Source organism: Canis lupus, chromosome 37 (assembly GCF_011100685.1).
Source record: "Canis lupus familiaris isolate Mischka breed German Shepherd chromosome 37, alternate assembly UU_Cfam_GSD_1.0, whole genome shotgun sequence".
NCBI classification, from domain to species: domain Eukaryota; kingdom Metazoa; phylum Chordata; class Mammalia; order Carnivora; family Canidae; genus Canis; species Canis lupus.
In genome coordinates, this window is record NC_049258.1 from 22,339,775 (window position 1) to 22,357,212 (window position 17,438).

Genomic DNA, 17,438 nt, shown 5'->3' on the forward strand with positions numbered 1-17,438 from the left:
CTTCCAATGTATGCTAATTTAATGTCTTCAGTTGTATCATTAACAGCCAGGACCATTTCTCAATCCCTCTGTCTGTCCCATATTCCTCAAGCACAGTGCTAGACCTGTAGCAGGAACCTATTACTGGATTGACAGAAGGTATAAGGAAGTGGTATTTTCTTAGATCCAGGATGCTATTCAAAATATTTAACAACAACGCCACAGGGACACCTTATCCACCATCATGGATCTAGAGGCCCAACGCCACCCAGCATTTAACACTTCAGTTGCTGAAAAATAGAGACAGCCTCAGAATAGTAGATGTGAGAGCAGCTGAGACGTCCAAGGAGATGGAAGAACTGGGAAGGGGTATACAGTAGCCTCATGTTAGCAGCTACGTGCCCACAGGAAATGAAGCATTTCAACTTTCCTAAGGGACACCACCACACCTTTGTGTACAGCATACAGACAGGAAGCTGACCCCTTAATCACCAGTGCAGAAGCCTCCCTTTTATAGTATCTAAATTGTGCAGGGAGGCTGGCCTTACCCGCTGGCCTCCAAAGCATGTGCAGGAGCAAATAGCACCGAGATATTCCTTCTGCCACTGTTCTCCCACATGGTATGTCTTCCCATCGTCGTAACACGTTGCCTCATCTACACGGAGACACAAATCAGAAGCTCATGTAAGGCTGAGAATAATACAGACTTCACCTTTATATAGGGGTGGGTTCTGTCTCTCTTCAAAATGCGTATCACCACAGCCAAAATCCCACATGTTTATGGGATACATTGGTAACAGAGGTACTGCTGGACAGATCTCAGGGCAGCACTTCCAAAAACTAAATCTGATCAAGTGGAAAAGGTTCATATTTTAAAAGTTGAATCTAAAGACCCATAAAGCTTTCTTGCAATATTTCACTGCAGATTATGGTCAAAACACTCAGGTCGGGAAAATGCTACTGTGTCCTGTAATAACATTAAATCATGGCTCATTTTTGAAGCTTGTCTCCACTTTCCCAAATCAAAAGATTAACAAACCCAGTGTTCACTCCTCAAGGAGACCTAAAGTCTCCAATCATTTCTGTGAATGAGAGTTACAGCTCCGTAATAAAAGGGGGAGTGCTTAATAAGGCACTAAAAATGATCTGTGGCAATGCACGTACGAGGATCACACTTGAATTCTCCTTTTCCATTTCCAAGACATGTGCAGCTCATCATCTGGCCATTCTCCCCCTGACGATCCCACTTCTCGCCAATCTTGTAGTTCACACCATTATCATGGCACCATTCTGTGGGGTGGGGAAAAGCAGAGGCAAAGAGTGATTGGTGTGTTCTGACTCAACAAGACCACATGCTGGAACATGTCACGGGATTTTTAAAAGGCAGGTACCTGGAAGGAGTGGCAAGAAAAGTTGAGGGTCATGATCTCCATGACAGACCACTTTTTGGTTCGCTTTAAAAATATTATCTTTACCATTTAACATTCTCTAGGATATTTTAAGATGCAATTCATTCCACCACAATCATGTCACAAGAATCGTCAATTGTCAGTGACCTTCATTTGCATTCTCACTCTTAAGGATTAAGACTATTGAAAACCAAAGTAGGATTTAAATAGTCTTTTGGGAATGGATCATAAATGAAAAGTCACTTTTCAGATTTGCAGAGAACCTGGATACAAAGTAGTTCCATTAACCAAGAAACAAAGCTCAGCTGGTTTCTACATGCCACAATCTGTTTCTTGTAAATGGAAAGAGTAAAAGAATTAACCTGTGTACCCAAAACAAAACAAAAACAAAATTATAAATCACTGGTTATTAGGTAAGATAGGTTCTGAGGAATCTCTAAAACTCACAGTTACATATTTTTAACTGCTATCTATCCATAAAGGATGACTTTTAATCTCCAAGGTTTTAACTGAAACAAAATGCACTTGAGAAGTTTGTAGAAGTCAGCCATCCCTTAAACTTTTTTCATTCCTAAACTTGAAAAATTATTCAACAATTATGAAATCTAAGCAAAGAATATATAAGTTGAGCCCAAGAATCACAGAAATCACTTTCTCTGTTCCCACAATTGTGCCTAAGTACTTACCTAGGTAATAAATACACAAACTTAAAATAGTTCAGTTTCAGAAATGAAAAACCACCCAACTGATGACAAATGTTAAAACTTCCAACTCCTAAATGGCATAGGACACACCTGCTCGATATTTCCATGTTCAGATGGTTGAGCACAGTAGTCTGCATTGAAAAAATTACTCATCTTCATATTTTAGTCTGAACTAAACCATTTCATACTTTAGTGTGAAATCTTTAAAAAATCTATTATGTTGGATTTCTCCAAATATAATTTCTGGATATGTCTGTGGAGGCTTTTTTATAAGCTATAATGGTTAATGCCTATAAAAATAAAGCAACTGTTAATAATAATCACATCCCAGGGCAGCCTCGGTGGCCCAGTGGTTCAGTGCCGCCTTCAGCCCAGGGCATGATCCTGGAGACCTGGGATCGAGTCCCACGTCGGGCTCCCTGCATGGAGCCTGCTTCTCTCTCTGCCTGTGTCTCTGCCAATCTCTCTCTGTGCCTCTCACGAATAAATGAATAAATAAAATCTTAAAATAATAATAATAATCACACCCCCTAAAAACAAAGCATAAATGAAAGTTTTATAAATTCTAATGTTAAATCTCAAAGCAGAGTAAGTTAACCCTGGATCATTTTAACTGAAAATATAATTTAAAATATTAAAATCTTTTTATAGTTTGAAAATCAAAAATTGATTTGATTCTCAATTATCTACAGATGATTATCAGTACTCTCTATCTGGCAAGATTCAAGCTATCTGATGTGCCTATGTGTATGTGTGATATGAGTGTGTGTATATATGAAAGTATGTGTACAATGATATGTGTATGTTTGGTTTGTTTTGAAAGAGAGTGTAAGTATAAATTCTCACCTCCGAGCTCATTCAACATTAAAGATTAAAAGAGATTTGGAATTCCTTTGTCTCTGATACTCTTCATTAGACTCGGCTCCAGAGAGTTTGACTTTACCATCTTAACAGAAAATTTTTAAAAATCCTATTACCATCACAAATTTATTTTTTTTTTTTTTTTATTTTTTTTTTTTCACAAATTTATTTTTAATTAATAGTTGTACTAACACAGAACCCCTGAAGTGAAGCAATATTCAACAAGTAAAATTTCCCATCATTTTTCATGATGCAAAATGTTACTTTGAGTTAAGCAATCTCCCCTCGTCTGCTTCATGTTTGGAAGAGCCCGTATCTGCCAAACATGCTTCCTCGGCACCTTGTGCAAATGCATGGAACTAGAGGGGATGGACAAAGCAAGCTACTCACTAGATGAGTCACATCTGAAATGACCACTGCCAAAGCCTAAGCACTGGCACGAGAGCTTAAAGCCAGATTCAGACAACCGCTCCCACTCCTCTCCAATGGCATAATGGGAAACCGTGTAGGGGTCGAAGCACGAGTCATCTGTAGGCTGGTTTAGGCCTTGGTCCACTACATGAAGAAAAGGAAGAAAAAGAAAAAAAAAAAAAAGACATCTTATTGGTGGTTTTGGACCAGAGGAAGAAAACGGAATTGTTATTCTAATGATTTAGTCTAAAACAGAAATCCCAGCAGCATTAAGATTCACCAATGCATTAGTTGCTTAATAAACAATGCTTAGATGCTGCCCACGGACACCTGCCACAAACACCTCAAAAGGAGCCCATCTTATATTTTTTGCCACCAATATTAAGAAAAAGTCATCATTTCTGGTAAAACTAGTCTATAGCACATGGAACATATCTTAAGGCATTTTAAGCTAGTTAAGAACTCAAGTAGGCAAAGACTAGAATGTTGCATCATAAGTACCTGAGCGACCTTAAGCTAGTTATTTCTCATTTCTCTGCCTTCCTTCCCTCATCTGTAACATGGGATTAATAATAAAAATATATCTACCTGCTCAGGATCTTGTAAAGATTACAGGATATTATGAATTCAAAGCACCGGTCCATTGCCAACACACACACAAAAGCATCCTTTGCTTTTAAATGCAAAAGTCTTGGCCATTTTTATACACCATGAAAATGCAATATTCACTTTTATTACTGTATTTTTTGCACCATAGTGCAAAGATCCTAGATTTTGTACATCAGTATGATAGTAGTAGGACAGCTTTACTTTGTCAATAAAATCAATTGTTCCAAGTATGAGAAAGCAAGGAATACGAATGACTAAGAATAAATAATGGAGTTTCTTCATGTTGCCTAAGATACTGGTTTTTATGTTTTGAGAAAGCTTAAAGTAATCTGTGTAAACAAAGCATACTTCCAATGATTCCCTAAAAATTACATAAACTAACTTCTGTGACTTTGAATCCCACTGTGTATGTTCCTTTTTACGGTGCAAAAATCAAAAACTCCAAAGCAATAGATATTTGAAATGTGTAATAGTGTAAAAGGCGTCGCCCTGGAAGAAAATAAGAGTGGGAAAAACTAACGTCTGACATGTCTGAAAGCCAGGAGCACCTGGCTAGAATGCAAAATACGGCTGCCAGGGATACGGGTTTGGAAAGGAAAATGAAAGGAACCTAAAGTGTTACGAGGGGTTTCAGGAACCCTCCTAAAAATAGCCACCAGTTAAAATTCCACCTGACGTAAGTTATGGAGATGGAACCTATAAAAGAAAATGATGTGGAAAAAGCACAAATGTCTTTGAAAATTCCTTTCATGTGGCTTTCTACTAGCAAAACCACGCAAAGCAGAAGGCATGCATGACCATGGATACATAACCCAACAAGCACAAAATGATCCCCCACCAAAATGTCAACTGCTTAAATTCACATGTATTTATGCAGGTGAAATAGCACCATCATCTGCAACCCTGGATTCAGTAACTGGCCCTAGGATTAGAGCCCATCACTTGACGGAGACAGAATTTAGCACTCCCTGCTGCTGAGGAATAGAGAACCCTCTGGTGGGAAAAATGAAGACTCGTGGTTTTGATGATTCCCTATCTCATGTTTCTTGGTGACTCTTCAGCTGATGCAGGTTGAAAAGCCAGGTGCTACAACGACTGGTTTAAAAGGACTTTGCAGGTGCTACAAAGAGGAGTCAGCGATCATTTAACCTCTATTTCGGCTCTGGGCTTATATAATCAGAAAAAGAAATTGAAGTAACATTGGAAGAAGGGTAGCCCTTTGAACAGAAAGGGGCTATGTTAGTAGCATTTGATAGCAGGAATAAAAACCAGCAGTTACTAGTGTCTGCAGATCGAGAATTTCCTTTACAGGTAATCGGTTTCTGTACTCAGCAATCACTCAAGAGGACAGCAACACAGTGAGGAGCAGAGGGTCTGGGAACAGCCATCGGGAGACTTGTGCCCTGTAACAACTCAAGACACTCGCTAGCAGGGCGTCAGAGTGTTGGCCTGAGCCAGGTTTGAGGTCCCTTCCAGGTCTATCCTCATGTCACTCTGTGAGGTTCTATCTATTGAGATAAATAAAGATTTTACAATGAAACTAGCATCCTATGAGGGAAAAGAAAATCACCGAATTTTAAGTTGCTCCTTTACTTCACGGCACCACGTGCCAAAGTTAAATGACAAGAGCCACAAAGGAACAGTCGAGAGAAGAAGTGTCCCTGGGGTAGTCCAGAGGGGAGCCCGCGCCTGAGGAACCAGGCATTCACATACCAGAGTTGCCCACGGTAACAACCTCCTCCCGAACCTTGTGCCTCTTCTGGTCTTTCAGTGCCTCGACTATGATGTTGTAGGTGGCCCCTCTGGTAAGGCCTGTCAGGGTGGCACTAGCAGAAGTGCCAGGAACTCGGAACTGCAATCATTGGCACATCCAAAGTGAGGGAGAAAGTGTTATCGTGAGGAATTGACACGACTCACCCTATTCTCTTATCAATAGCCTGTACTGTGTTCATAAAACGAAGGGAGACAAAGAAGGAGGGTGTGAAGGTCCCAAACCAGCCATGGGCAGAAACGGAACTTGGCTGGGGGGCCATCTTCTCAATCTGTCAAAAATCTCCCGTCCATCACCTGCACCTGGAGCCCTCAGTAATCCAACAGAGGGCCGCCTGTTCGTCCTGCCCTGCCTGTAGGTCTGCGCCAGCCCACTGGGGTCCCCCGGCCATGCCCTTGGCACATCACACGGGGACATGGTGCTGTGGGGGAGATACATTCATCATCTGCACGGTGGCATGTGACCCTCACATGGGGGCCCTTAGAGCATTTGGGCAAATCCTCAAACTCATGTTTCTGAGCCCATAGATCTTTCACAGTGCAGTCAGTTTTTAAAGTTCTGCCACTTTCCAAAAACAAGAACGCACTAAAAATTGATACCAGCAGGCTAAACTAAAAAGTGCTTTTAGAGAATCAGTCACTTCTAACAGCTGATGTGCACAGCTTCATTTAAGTTCTTTTTCCTCGGACGTATTGTAGATAATGGGATTCTTCAAGGACGAACCATAAGGATGGCATTTTATTTTTTTAATTTATTTTTAAAGATGTCATTTTCAAGCAATCTCTACACCCAGCGTGAAGCTCTGAACTCACGACCCTGAGATCAAGAGTCACGTGCTTTTCCAACTGAGCCAGCCAGGCGCCCCGAGGATGGTGTTGTAGCCCTTCCTGGGCAAACGTAACTTCAGGCCGAATATTTATCTCCCTTTCCTCAGATCATTTCTTTGTCCATATTACTAAGGAGCCTCAAATGTGCGAGAATAATAGAAATGGTTTTATTTTCTCTACTAAACAAAAGCTGATGCTATTCTTTGGTACAGTACATCCCCCAAAGTACAGCCATACCGAGATTAAAAAAAAAGAAATATCAGGGCTTAGGCATGCTACCTTTCTAAGAGGCCCTAAAAATGTAGCCACCTTATGTCAGAGCTCTGGTCACTTCAGTTACCTAGCTTACTTATTTCTAGGCTGCCCAGAAGTAGAGAGAAAATCAATTACCTGTAAAGGTTCTTCATCAATGCCAACTGGATGACATGAAATGATATACTCAGAGCTTTCTTGGAATGGAGTCCAAGAGATGGTTGTCTGAGAGAGAGCTTCTTGTCCTGTAGAGGCATTTGGATTGAGTCCCATAACGTGAGGGTAGAGGTGATGGTCTACGTCTCCCCTGGGGACATGACCAACTTGGATCTCCTCATTTACATTCGGCGGATATGGTCTTGGCCTATGCCTTACAGGGGTGGCCGTTGTGGGCGGTGTGGTGCGCCTAAAACCATGCTCCTCAAAGATCATTTGTTGCCCAACACTGGGCTGCTGACCAGAAGTGCCAGGAAGCTGAATACCGTTTCCAGTGTCATACCCAGGGTTGGTGATGAAAGGGGTCTTTTGAACTGTGGAGGGAACATCCAAGATCTCTGGTCCGTGAAGATTGGGGTGTGGAAGGGTTACCAGTTGGGGAAGCTCATCTAGCCAAGAGAGGTTAGAGCCAAAAAAGCAAAGCGTGTTAAGCTCCCAAAAGTAGCAGCAGTAGTCATTACCAATTCAGGCAACAATGACTGTTTATCAATCTGATCAAAGCCCCGAGAACATTAGCAGTTCTTAGATCACAAGACACTTTTTCCAAAAAAGAAATCTTTATGATTTTTCTCAAAGGTTTCTTTATAGTTTAGAACGAAAAAAGCGTTAGTATGAATTTATCATACCCACAAAGCTTTGAACCGCTAAGCCCCATAGAAGCTACTTCTGCTCAAATTAAGCCTAATGGAGCTGAAATGTGCAGACCTTTTTTCTTCTTTTCTTCACTCGAGAATCATATTACAGGGACTAGAATCCACACTAATTATTTGAATTCCAGAGGTTTTACTCAACAGTTTTTCATGAATTGAAATGGTAAAAATAGATAAAACCACATACATGTTTATTTCTAAAACTCTCCTATTGGTATAAATAGAGAATTTTCTTCAAATTAAACTGAAATTAGATGAAAAAGTAAGATTATTTATTTAGTTCAAGTTTCAGAAACCAAATAATAAATAAAGGTAATAGGAAGGATTCTTTTCCCTATTTTTTTTTTTTTTTAACATTAACTTCAACAGAAGGTATAGAAGAATAGCAATAATAGCAGCCTGATTTCTACATTTTACTATCTGGCTTAGATTTTTTTTTTTAAAGGTGAATAAAAAGCTTTATATTAACTGGCTAAGAAAAAATAAAACCAAATGCTGCAGATTATGTCAGGTTATTTGTGCTATCAAAGAGCACAGCATACATGCTAAGCTAAGAAAAAATTTCCGCGAGAAAAGTATCAAAATCTGAAGAAACTTTTCACCGCAAAATTGAGGACTTCGAATTATTATTATTTTTTTTTTGACTTCGAATTAGTTTTATCTTGATTACCTTCCTATTACCCAGAAGGCGCCCTTTACCTGTCTTTTTCCTTCCAATCAGAGGCTCACTCTTCTGGTTGTTCTTGAGGGCAATGACTTGGATGGTGTATTCGGTGCCTGGTTCCAGACCTGATGGAAGGACAGATCATCACGTTATGTCCATGGGCTCAGCTAGTCAAGTGGGAGTTGATCTGACCAGGAGATGCTACTGGGAAGCAAGCATCCTCTCTCTAGTTAGCCTTTGGCCTCTTGACAGGTAAAATCGATTTCACTTTTTTTTCCACAAAACCCCAGTACTCTGCATATCATGGCTACTTGGTAAATTAATAACTTTCCTCCCAAATCTAACAGCTAAGTGCTTCTATGCTAACTTTTTATGGGTATTCTTTTAACGTGTGTTCTTATTTGCCCTTTTGAATTCAAGGAAATCTCTCAGCATCATACACCACTGGCAGGATATACATTTGGGAGAGATCATTGCAGATTGTATACATGAATCTATTTAGGGCCTAATAACCAGATGGTCCTCAGTGGCGGGATCAATGAAAACTTAGACTATGGCAAAGTACTCTGTAGGAGAGAGTGGCCAATCTTTGTGTGGTCCCTGTAGGAAGTATCCAATGCTACTTCCTTCCATATCTCATTCTATTTTCCTCTCCCCAAAGTTTCTAAAAAAGCAGTGTCTCCTTCTGGTATCTCCATGTTCTACTGGATTTTTAAGTCCAGATGCTATCCTATACAGAGTTTAAAATTTTAATCTCCTGGCCAAAAATAATACCAGAGGCTTGTGATCTTTCTCATTGAAATAGACAGTGTTATTCCCCATTCCAGGCGTGCTGTCCAGTGTGGGTGGTTGGGAATCACTGCCTCAAAGCCCATTCTGTGAAACTGGGCAATGAGGGTGGTGGCAGGTGGTACTCTGACAAGTCCTATAAGATCATCAGACCTTTAGGGAGCTGGTGGGAGGGCAGGATCACAATTTGCTAGTTTATTTTGAGAAATGTCTTTTCCTAGGACAGGACTGACAAATATTTGGTAAACGTACAGCCAATAAAAATATTCTAGCTATGCCATTATGACAGTATTAGCATTATTGTGTTTTCATGAATTCATGCCTTTTGAGATGTATTGAGACCTACAGCTCCTCCATAGAGGGTGCTTTTTGAAGTTAACAGAAATGGGGCTTCTTGTTTTCATGATACAGCATCAAAGACACAATTGGAATCTGCTAAGCACTTCGTGCGTCCTAGGGAGTCCGCAGGAAAAAAGGCAACATGGAAGCAGCAATACCAGTGATAGTAGCCTCTGTGACGCCAGGGCGGGGACGAGGGACCACTTCTCTGGGAGGGGACCCGGGCTTCTCATACTTGATGATGTAACCAGTAATCCTGGCACGGGGTGGCTGCCATGATACCAGCAAGGAGTTAGGTGTGGTGGCCAGGAAACGCAGGTTGGATGGTGCATCAATGGCTGAAAGAAAACAAAAGTAAGTCTCTAAGAAAATGAATAACCAGGGAACTTATCTCCACACTCTTTCCCCACCCTTAGAAACAGACTTTAGAGAATCTAAGAGTTCCATAACTATAAAAATGGTTCACTGTCAGCCTCATTTTTGTTTCTTAAGTTCACGTGACTGATCACACATAAGTCGGTGGCATTTCTTCAGAAAAAAGTAGTTACCAGTGGAGGCGTCAATGACCACAGGGGAGCTCCGGGCATTGTCATTCAGGGTGTACAAGTAGATCTTGTAGTCAGTGCCGGGTTGTAAACCTGCGATTTGTGAAGAGATAGATGCCTTTTATCTGATCTTAATTCATTAGGAAAATTTTCACACTCATCTGTAATTTTCACGGTTCCTCTATCATCCCCTATGTATATGGACCACAGAAGTGGTCCACATTTGAGCAATAAATTAGAGCCTGGCATGGGTGCTGTTAATGAAAAACATTATCTCAAAAGAAAATCACTGGTGCCTACAGAGATACTGGCTAAAGTAAATTTTTAAAATTAAAAAATGCTATGTTAGAAGTGGCCGTCTTGGAGAGGGGTGCATAGGAGGCCAGTCAGTTGAACGTCTGGTTTTTGGTTTTGGCTCAGGTCGTGATTTCAGGGTCATGAGATTGAGCCCCATGTGGGGCTCTGTGCTCAGCATGGAGTCTACCTGAGATTCTCTCTCCCTCTCTCTCTGCCTGTCCCACTTATGCTCTCAATCTCTTGCTCTCTCTCTCTCAAATAAATAAATCTTTTTTTTTTTAAAGAATCTTTTTTTTAAAAATTAATTTATTTATGAGAGAGAGAGAGAGAGAGAGAGAGAGGGAGAAAGAGAGGCAGAGGAGACACAGGCAGAGGGAGAAGCACGCTCCATGCTGGGAGCCTGATGTGGGATTCGATCCCGGGTCTCCAGGATCACACCCTGGGCCACAGGCAGGTGCCAAACCGCTGAGCCACCCAGGGATCCCTCAAATAAATAAATCTTAAGAAAAAAAAATTAGTGGCTGTCTTAGAGAATGAGGGGCAAGCACCTACTAAGTGTGTTTTCTCTTTGTTGTAATGAATGAGTCACTGATTGGTAACTGGAATCAGAATTTTAAATTTCATAAAGACCTAAACTGAGCAAGATATTGAACATTCTCTGACTACAACTTGGATCTTTATGAAGTAGTATTTTTGCTTTTTAAAATTGAATTATGTTTTATAATCTAAGAACTATAGGCAACTATTAAGTTTCTCTTGGTTTTAAGCATTGTGTTACATTTTTTTCTAGTAAGGGTGCATTGATGAAAGCTTAAATTTCATAAATGGAACTTATGCCTTTTCTCTGACAAACATTAGATAAAATCAAGCATTCACAGAACAGCTATTTCTAATCATAACATGAAAATAAGTTTTTAAAAATTATAGCTAGATTATTTAAAACACTGACAATAAATTTAATCTGTGTAAGTGGTGGAGTAACTGATAAGCTAATGTATGTTGTGAGTAGCAATCAATGAACAGGATGAGTAAGTTGAGTTCCCTGACCTGTGATGGTGTAGCTTCTGACATCTGGCCTGATGGTTCTTTGAATTGGATTCTGGCCATTTGCTGGGATGGCATCAACTTGGAAGCCGGTGATTGTCTCGGTCTTGGTTCTCCAGCTAATGGTGATGGTGGTCTCGGTAGCATCTGTCACCCGGGCCCTTCTTGGAGGGCTGACATCTGCACAGATCAAAACTAGAGATGAGTGCCTGGCTAACTCACTTTGATAAGGTTTTGATATTCTAAGCATTTCTTTACTATAGACCAAATATATCCATTTCTACACATAACTAACCATGTATAGATTTTTCTCCTGCTGCATTCAGAGAGAAAGCTTGATGGGAATTAGAAAATATGAAAAGATTCACCTCACGTACCTTTTTTTAAAACTTTTTTTTTTTTTTAACTAAAAACCTTTACAGATACTACCAGTGGTTCCCAAGTCTGGCTTTATGGGATCTACAAATACCTCAATAAGTGTGTTAAAGTTATTAATTTGTTAGGATATAAAATATGTGTAGCAGGAGTTACAATGATATGTCCGGCCAGCAATAATATATGTATGTATACGTTTTGTTGGTAAAGTGGTCTTTTTTATAGGGCTTCATTTTTTCTCTCTCAATGTATGCAATGGCATCCATATATTATAGATGAGGAAACTTTGATATTTTATGTGATTTCTGAAAGAGCATAGTATACGGCACAAAACTAGATTGCAGGCCCAGTTTCATCCAATACTTACTGCACTATTAAGGTACAGCAGAAGCCAGTGTGTCTTTCCCAAACATCATGAAAACAAGTTCCAACATGTAGAGCATAAACTAGGTGTCAGTCCTAGTTCCTAACACTAACATGGTAACGTTTTGAAGTGATTCCATTTACGTGCCAGTATGCCAGCTTCTGGAGGGGCGTAAAAGGTGACAGTGGTAAAAAGATGGGCAGGCAAAGCGGTTTCCACACTGGGAATCCTATTAATTTGGTGATCTAGAAAATCATCTACCATTCTTTAATTTTTGTTTATGGAGAATGTTTGTTGATTACTCACTCTCCAGAGTAGTGACAACTCCCTGAGCCGGTCTGCTTGTCAACGTGTCCTTAAGGGCATAGACGCTCACTTCATATTTGGTGGCCACCTAGAAAGAAGGACACGGTAAGCTTTAGCAACATGATCTTCGGAAGCCCAGGTGTTTTCACTATAGCACCAGAAAAACACAATGGTTATAAAAGAAAAAAATAAACTGGCACAGCATTATAAATTCCTAGATGAATTTCATTCCTACACTGCAGATGATCAACAACACATGTAAATTCTAGGAATTTAAAAATGTGCTTAGGGAAAAAAAAAAAATGTGCTTAGGGGTTAATACCAAGTAAGCTATAACTTACATAGTTACACCGAGCTGATTTAAAATGGGGAAAATAGGTATTAGCCTGTTTTTCTCCTTTATGATCTGACAAGTGCCAATCATGAATCTGTCTGACCATGGAGAGGCAGAGAGAATATCCTATCTCTGAATACTCTTTCTGTCATTTCTTCTGGGGTTGGCCTTATGTTAAGAAGTACATCAATTTCCTAGATTCCGGGCTAGTTTTCCACATGCGTGTCTAAAAGGATTAAAAACGTTTCACTGGAGGGAGGGTCAGGTAGGTTGGTATAAACTGGAGAATACTCCTTGCCAAGGTAACAAAGCTCAGAAAATGCATAACCAAAGTGGATTTATGCATCCAGCCTATGGACATATGAATTGCCTCCCACCCCCACATACACTCATAAAACCATTTAAAAATATATAACATGCATATATACTTAAAGAGCTGTGTAAAATCCAACGCGATTTATAAAAGTCCCACCCAGACAGTCATCTGGAAGAGCTTAGGTCAATACAGAGAATTCTACTTGATTATTTGATGGCAGAGGCAAAGAACACAATTAGATTTACTATATTTTGTCTCTGTGACTTTCACACTGTGAAAGAGAGGCACTACAGTTGATCCTTGCACAATGTGGGAGTAAGGAGTGCTGACCCCCTGCACAGCTGAAAATCTGCTTATCACTATTGACTCCCCCCAAACTCAACTAGTAAAAGTTGTACTTTTACTAGATGTGGTCAACTAGTACTGTTGACCACAAGCCTTACTGATAAATATAGTTGATTACCACATACTTTGTATATTATTTATATTATATACTGTATTCTAACAATAAAGCAAGCTAGAGAAGGAAAATGTTATTAATAAAATCTAAAAAAGAAAAAATACATTTATAGTCCTGTAGTATAAAAAAAAAAAATCAGTGTATATACGTGGATCCACCCATTCAAAATCACGTTGTTCAAGGGTCAACTGTACTTGATTCCCATGGAAAAGGGCACTTCTTACCATGAGTCCTGACACAACCACAGAGGAGCTGTCAGGAGCAAGGTTGATTTCTTTCATCGGTCCTGTCTTCTCCTTGGGGGTCACCCGCACTCGATACCCAGTGAGCTGAACATTGGGTGCTGTCCACTGGGCGGTCAGGCTTGTTGGTGTAACCTGAGTGAACTTCAAGTCAGCTGGTGCAGGAATGGCTGTCGGGATGGTCATTGGTTAGAGGTTATCTTATAGGAACTGAGGAAAGGGAAAATAAAAGTGAATTCCAAGGAGTAGAATAAACTGTGCTTGTTTGGTTAGGTGGGTTCCCTGGTCAAGCGAAGATTCAGCATGAGAAAGTACAAGAGGGGATACAAAATAAAGAAAATGTTTGCTGAAAAACTGGGTTTTATATCCACCAATTCTCAGAATCACTGGAAGCACTTGGGTAAATGCCAGAAGTCTAAGTAAGAGACTTTAGGGTTTAAAAGTAATTTTTTGTTTTTGTTTTATTTTGGGGTTTTTTTTTTTTTTTTTTTGCCTTCCCTTAAAAAATAAAAACAAAAAAAAATCAAAATGACTTATTGGCATTAGGACTGATCTTCCATTTGTATGGAAAGATGAGCAATAGCCCTTTTCCTAGAAAAATGATCTTTGTATGGAAAACCATTTCACAGTATTCCAACCCCCAAAAGATAGAATTATGTTTTTATCCTCTTTATTTGAACCCCACAGCAGAGAGTGCTGCTAAATCTGAAGTATTCTCTGTGGTGCAGCATGAGAAGAAAATTGGCTCACAACAGAAGCAGAAAAGAGAAGCAAAGAGCAATAATACGGATAGTCACCTCCAGGGTTTATGCTGTCACAAGGACACAAATTTAGCATTCCACTCTGCTTCAGAAACAAAGCACAAGCGGATAAAGTATTGTGGAAAGCATTTGCCCTAAACTCTTTCCTATGCGTCCGATTCTCAGTCCTTTAAGCAAACCACACACCAGCACATGATATCTAACCAGAGAAGGAAGGTCTTACCTACGTGTTCTCAGAATCATGCTGCTAAGAAATGGCCCAGTTTGGATTCCTTTTTTAGAGTAAGCTCTAGGATGCCAAACTTCTTTCCTTTATGCACAGTGGGTGTAACCACAGGGAGTCAGGGTTCAGGAAACAATCCACAATTTTAGGATCATCTTTGAATATCTTGCTTTATGGCCTTAAATCAAACCACTCTAAAACTTCCCTTTATTAGACTGTATCTGAGTATCACCTAAACTTTATTGTGCATGACTATTCCTTTCTAAAGAGGGTCTTGTCTTTCCTAACAGAGGGACCGTTCTTTCTTTCTTTTTTTTTTTTTTTTTTTTTAACCCCCTTACAGGGACTCAATAGCCCGATATAATTAACTCATTCAGCAGGGCATAAAGCCACGGCGCCCGTGAATACCCAGCGGTGGCAGTGAACGATATACCTGTGGACTGGGTTCCAATCAGGGGCTGGCTCTCCATATCATCGTGCAAGGCAACCACACTGACTGTGTACTCAGAACCCGGCCTGAGGCCTTGCAGCTCTGCAGTGTCTTCTTCACCATCAGGTGCAGGGAATAGCTCATGGATTCCATCCTCAGGGCTTGAGTAGGTCACCCTGTACCTGGAAACTTGCCCCTGTGGGCTTTCCCAAGCAATTTTGATGGAATCGACATCCACATCAGTGAATGCCAGTCCTTTAGGGCGATCAATGTCTGTTAGGCAAATTAATGGTAAGAGGTTATGTGAAAAGCAAGTTGTGAAATAAGCATTTTTATAACGTGCAAAGCAGTTCTGCAGATATCATTTTCTTTGATGAATTAAATTCCGATTAACCCACTCTCAAATGGAAAATTACTTGACACCTGATTAAGTTTCTTTTGGTTTAGAGAAGATTTAATGTTACATCACTTATTAAAAAGTAGGTGTATGTGAGCCACACAGACACCCTGCAAAATGTCCCCACAATTTATTTGTATCAATTTTACGATATTCTACCAAGATTTGTTTTGGCAGTGTGATGTTAGTCTCATAGACCTGGATTTTCTATACCTTGGAAGTGGTAAGGTTGATTTTCAATGTTAGATTCTGATCATCATAATCTTTCTTGAACTCTTCTCTCCCCCCTCTATTATTTACATTAAACGCTGCTCCGGACAGTTTTCCAAATGCTCCAATCATAATAGCTTCATGAAGCATGCTGCAATCAACTTTACCATCCAGTCGTAGAAAAGAAGGTCCAGGCAAAATATTTTGTGGATTTGCTATAGGCAAATAAGATTCTGCTGAGGCCATATGAGCAAAAGAAATTCCAAGCACAGCAACCATGATAGCTCAGCTTCTTTCCCTGTATGTTCATTGCTTGGCACCAAGAAGGAAAAATGTTTGTAAAGGGCTCAGCTCAAGATGATAAACTAACCAAGCTGGGTTTTCTCTAGGTGTACTTGCAAAAGACATGCAGAGGGCATTCAGATGCCTAAGAACAAAACTGACTTTGAAAATGAGAAATAAGCATTGGTTACGTACTGGTTACTGCAGTTTGGACCAGAGGCTGACTCTCTCCGTTTCGATTCTGAGCATAGACACTGACCACATACTCCACTGTGGGCTGCAAACCTTCAATGGTCATTTCTGTTTGATCTGCAAAGGGAGTGAAAAGTAAATGCAGCGTCTGTGTCATCCACTGGAAGGCCAGCTAAGTGACTTCCCGAGTTCAGTAAGAAATGCCTGGTGGCCTGGAATTTTCATGTGTAGAATTATCATGAAAACATGGAAGAGTCAGATATGGATTTCTCTTGGACAAATATGTTCATTGCTAATACAAACTGCCTTACTGGAGTAAAGTCCACCCAAAGGATACACTCTAAAATTTAATATGATGTTTCCAACAACGAATGAGGCCGCTCTTGGGGGAAAAAAAAGAAAATTAGTTGGACTTTAAAGATACTGCCTTAGGATCCTAACTTTACCAGGATTTTCTATAAAAACAAAAACAAGGGATCCCTGGGTGGCGCAGCGGTTTGGCGCCTGCCTTTGGCCCAGGGCGCGATCCTGGAGACTCGGGATCGAATCCCACGTCGGGCTCCTGGTGCATGGAGCCTGCTTCTCCCTCTGCCTGTGTCTCTGCCTCTCTCTCTCTCTCTCTGTGTGACTATCATAAATAAATAAAAAAAAATTTAAAAAAAAAACAAACAAGAGCTAAAAGGATCTTAAAAAGGCCACCTCTCTCCTTTGTGTGCACGACTCAACAAAACCACAAAGAGAGAGCTAATAATGCAAGATGTCCATACCATCCAACAGAACTCTGCGTGTAAAATCAGAAAAGCACTTACCCTAAAAATTCTACTGTGGCGGGAGTCTGTAACAATCTCGAGCCCTGAATTTACAATCGGGAAAACTTGGGCATATGATATGAAAATGGACAGCGCTCAGACCTAGGTGGCCATTCATTTTAAAAAGCATTCTGCGTGGCCCTCTTCTGTTTATCTTGATGTATGTGAGACACTGGCTATTCTTACCTGGACCTGCAGTCTTAGTTTTTGATGGTCCGGGGCCATTTTTGGGAGTAGTGGTCACTCTATAACCAGTGACGGGAGAACTGGAAGGCAGCCACCTGACACTAATACTGTTGTCCTGAACATCAGTCACTTGCATCTGGGATGGCTTGTCAATTTCTACAAAGAAAAACAAGGAGAAACCAGT

General features: G+C 40.3%; 1 protein-coding gene across 1 annotated transcript in view; it reads right to left on the reverse strand.

The window, feature by feature from the left end:
• Window positions 1-17,438, reverse strand: part of FN1 (fibronectin 1) — a 66,451-nt gene that overhangs the window by 3,462 nt on the left and 45,551 nt on the right. The window contains exons 31-44 of the mRNA XM_038585906.1: window positions 17,255-17,410; window positions 16,263-16,376; window positions 15,182-15,451; window positions 13,747-13,934; window positions 12,413-12,500; window positions 11,371-11,547; window positions 10,030-10,119; window positions 9,640-9,819; window positions 8,389-8,478; window positions 6,962-7,428; window positions 5,687-5,825; window positions 3,344-3,508; window positions 1,144-1,269; window positions 528-634 (exon numbers count right to left, since the gene is read on the reverse strand). Coding sequence (XP_038441834.1) covers window positions 528-634; window positions 1,144-1,269; window positions 3,344-3,508; window positions 5,687-5,825; window positions 6,962-7,428; window positions 8,389-8,478; window positions 9,640-9,819; window positions 10,030-10,119; window positions 11,371-11,547; window positions 12,413-12,500; window positions 13,747-13,934; window positions 15,182-15,451; window positions 16,263-16,376; window positions 17,255-17,410 — 2,357 coding nt within the window. The remainder of the gene's footprint in view (window positions 1-527; window positions 635-1,143; window positions 1,270-3,343; window positions 3,509-5,686; window positions 5,826-6,961; window positions 7,429-8,388; window positions 8,479-9,639; window positions 9,820-10,029; window positions 10,120-11,370; window positions 11,548-12,412; window positions 12,501-13,746; window positions 13,935-15,181; window positions 15,452-16,262; window positions 16,377-17,254; window positions 17,411-17,438) is intronic.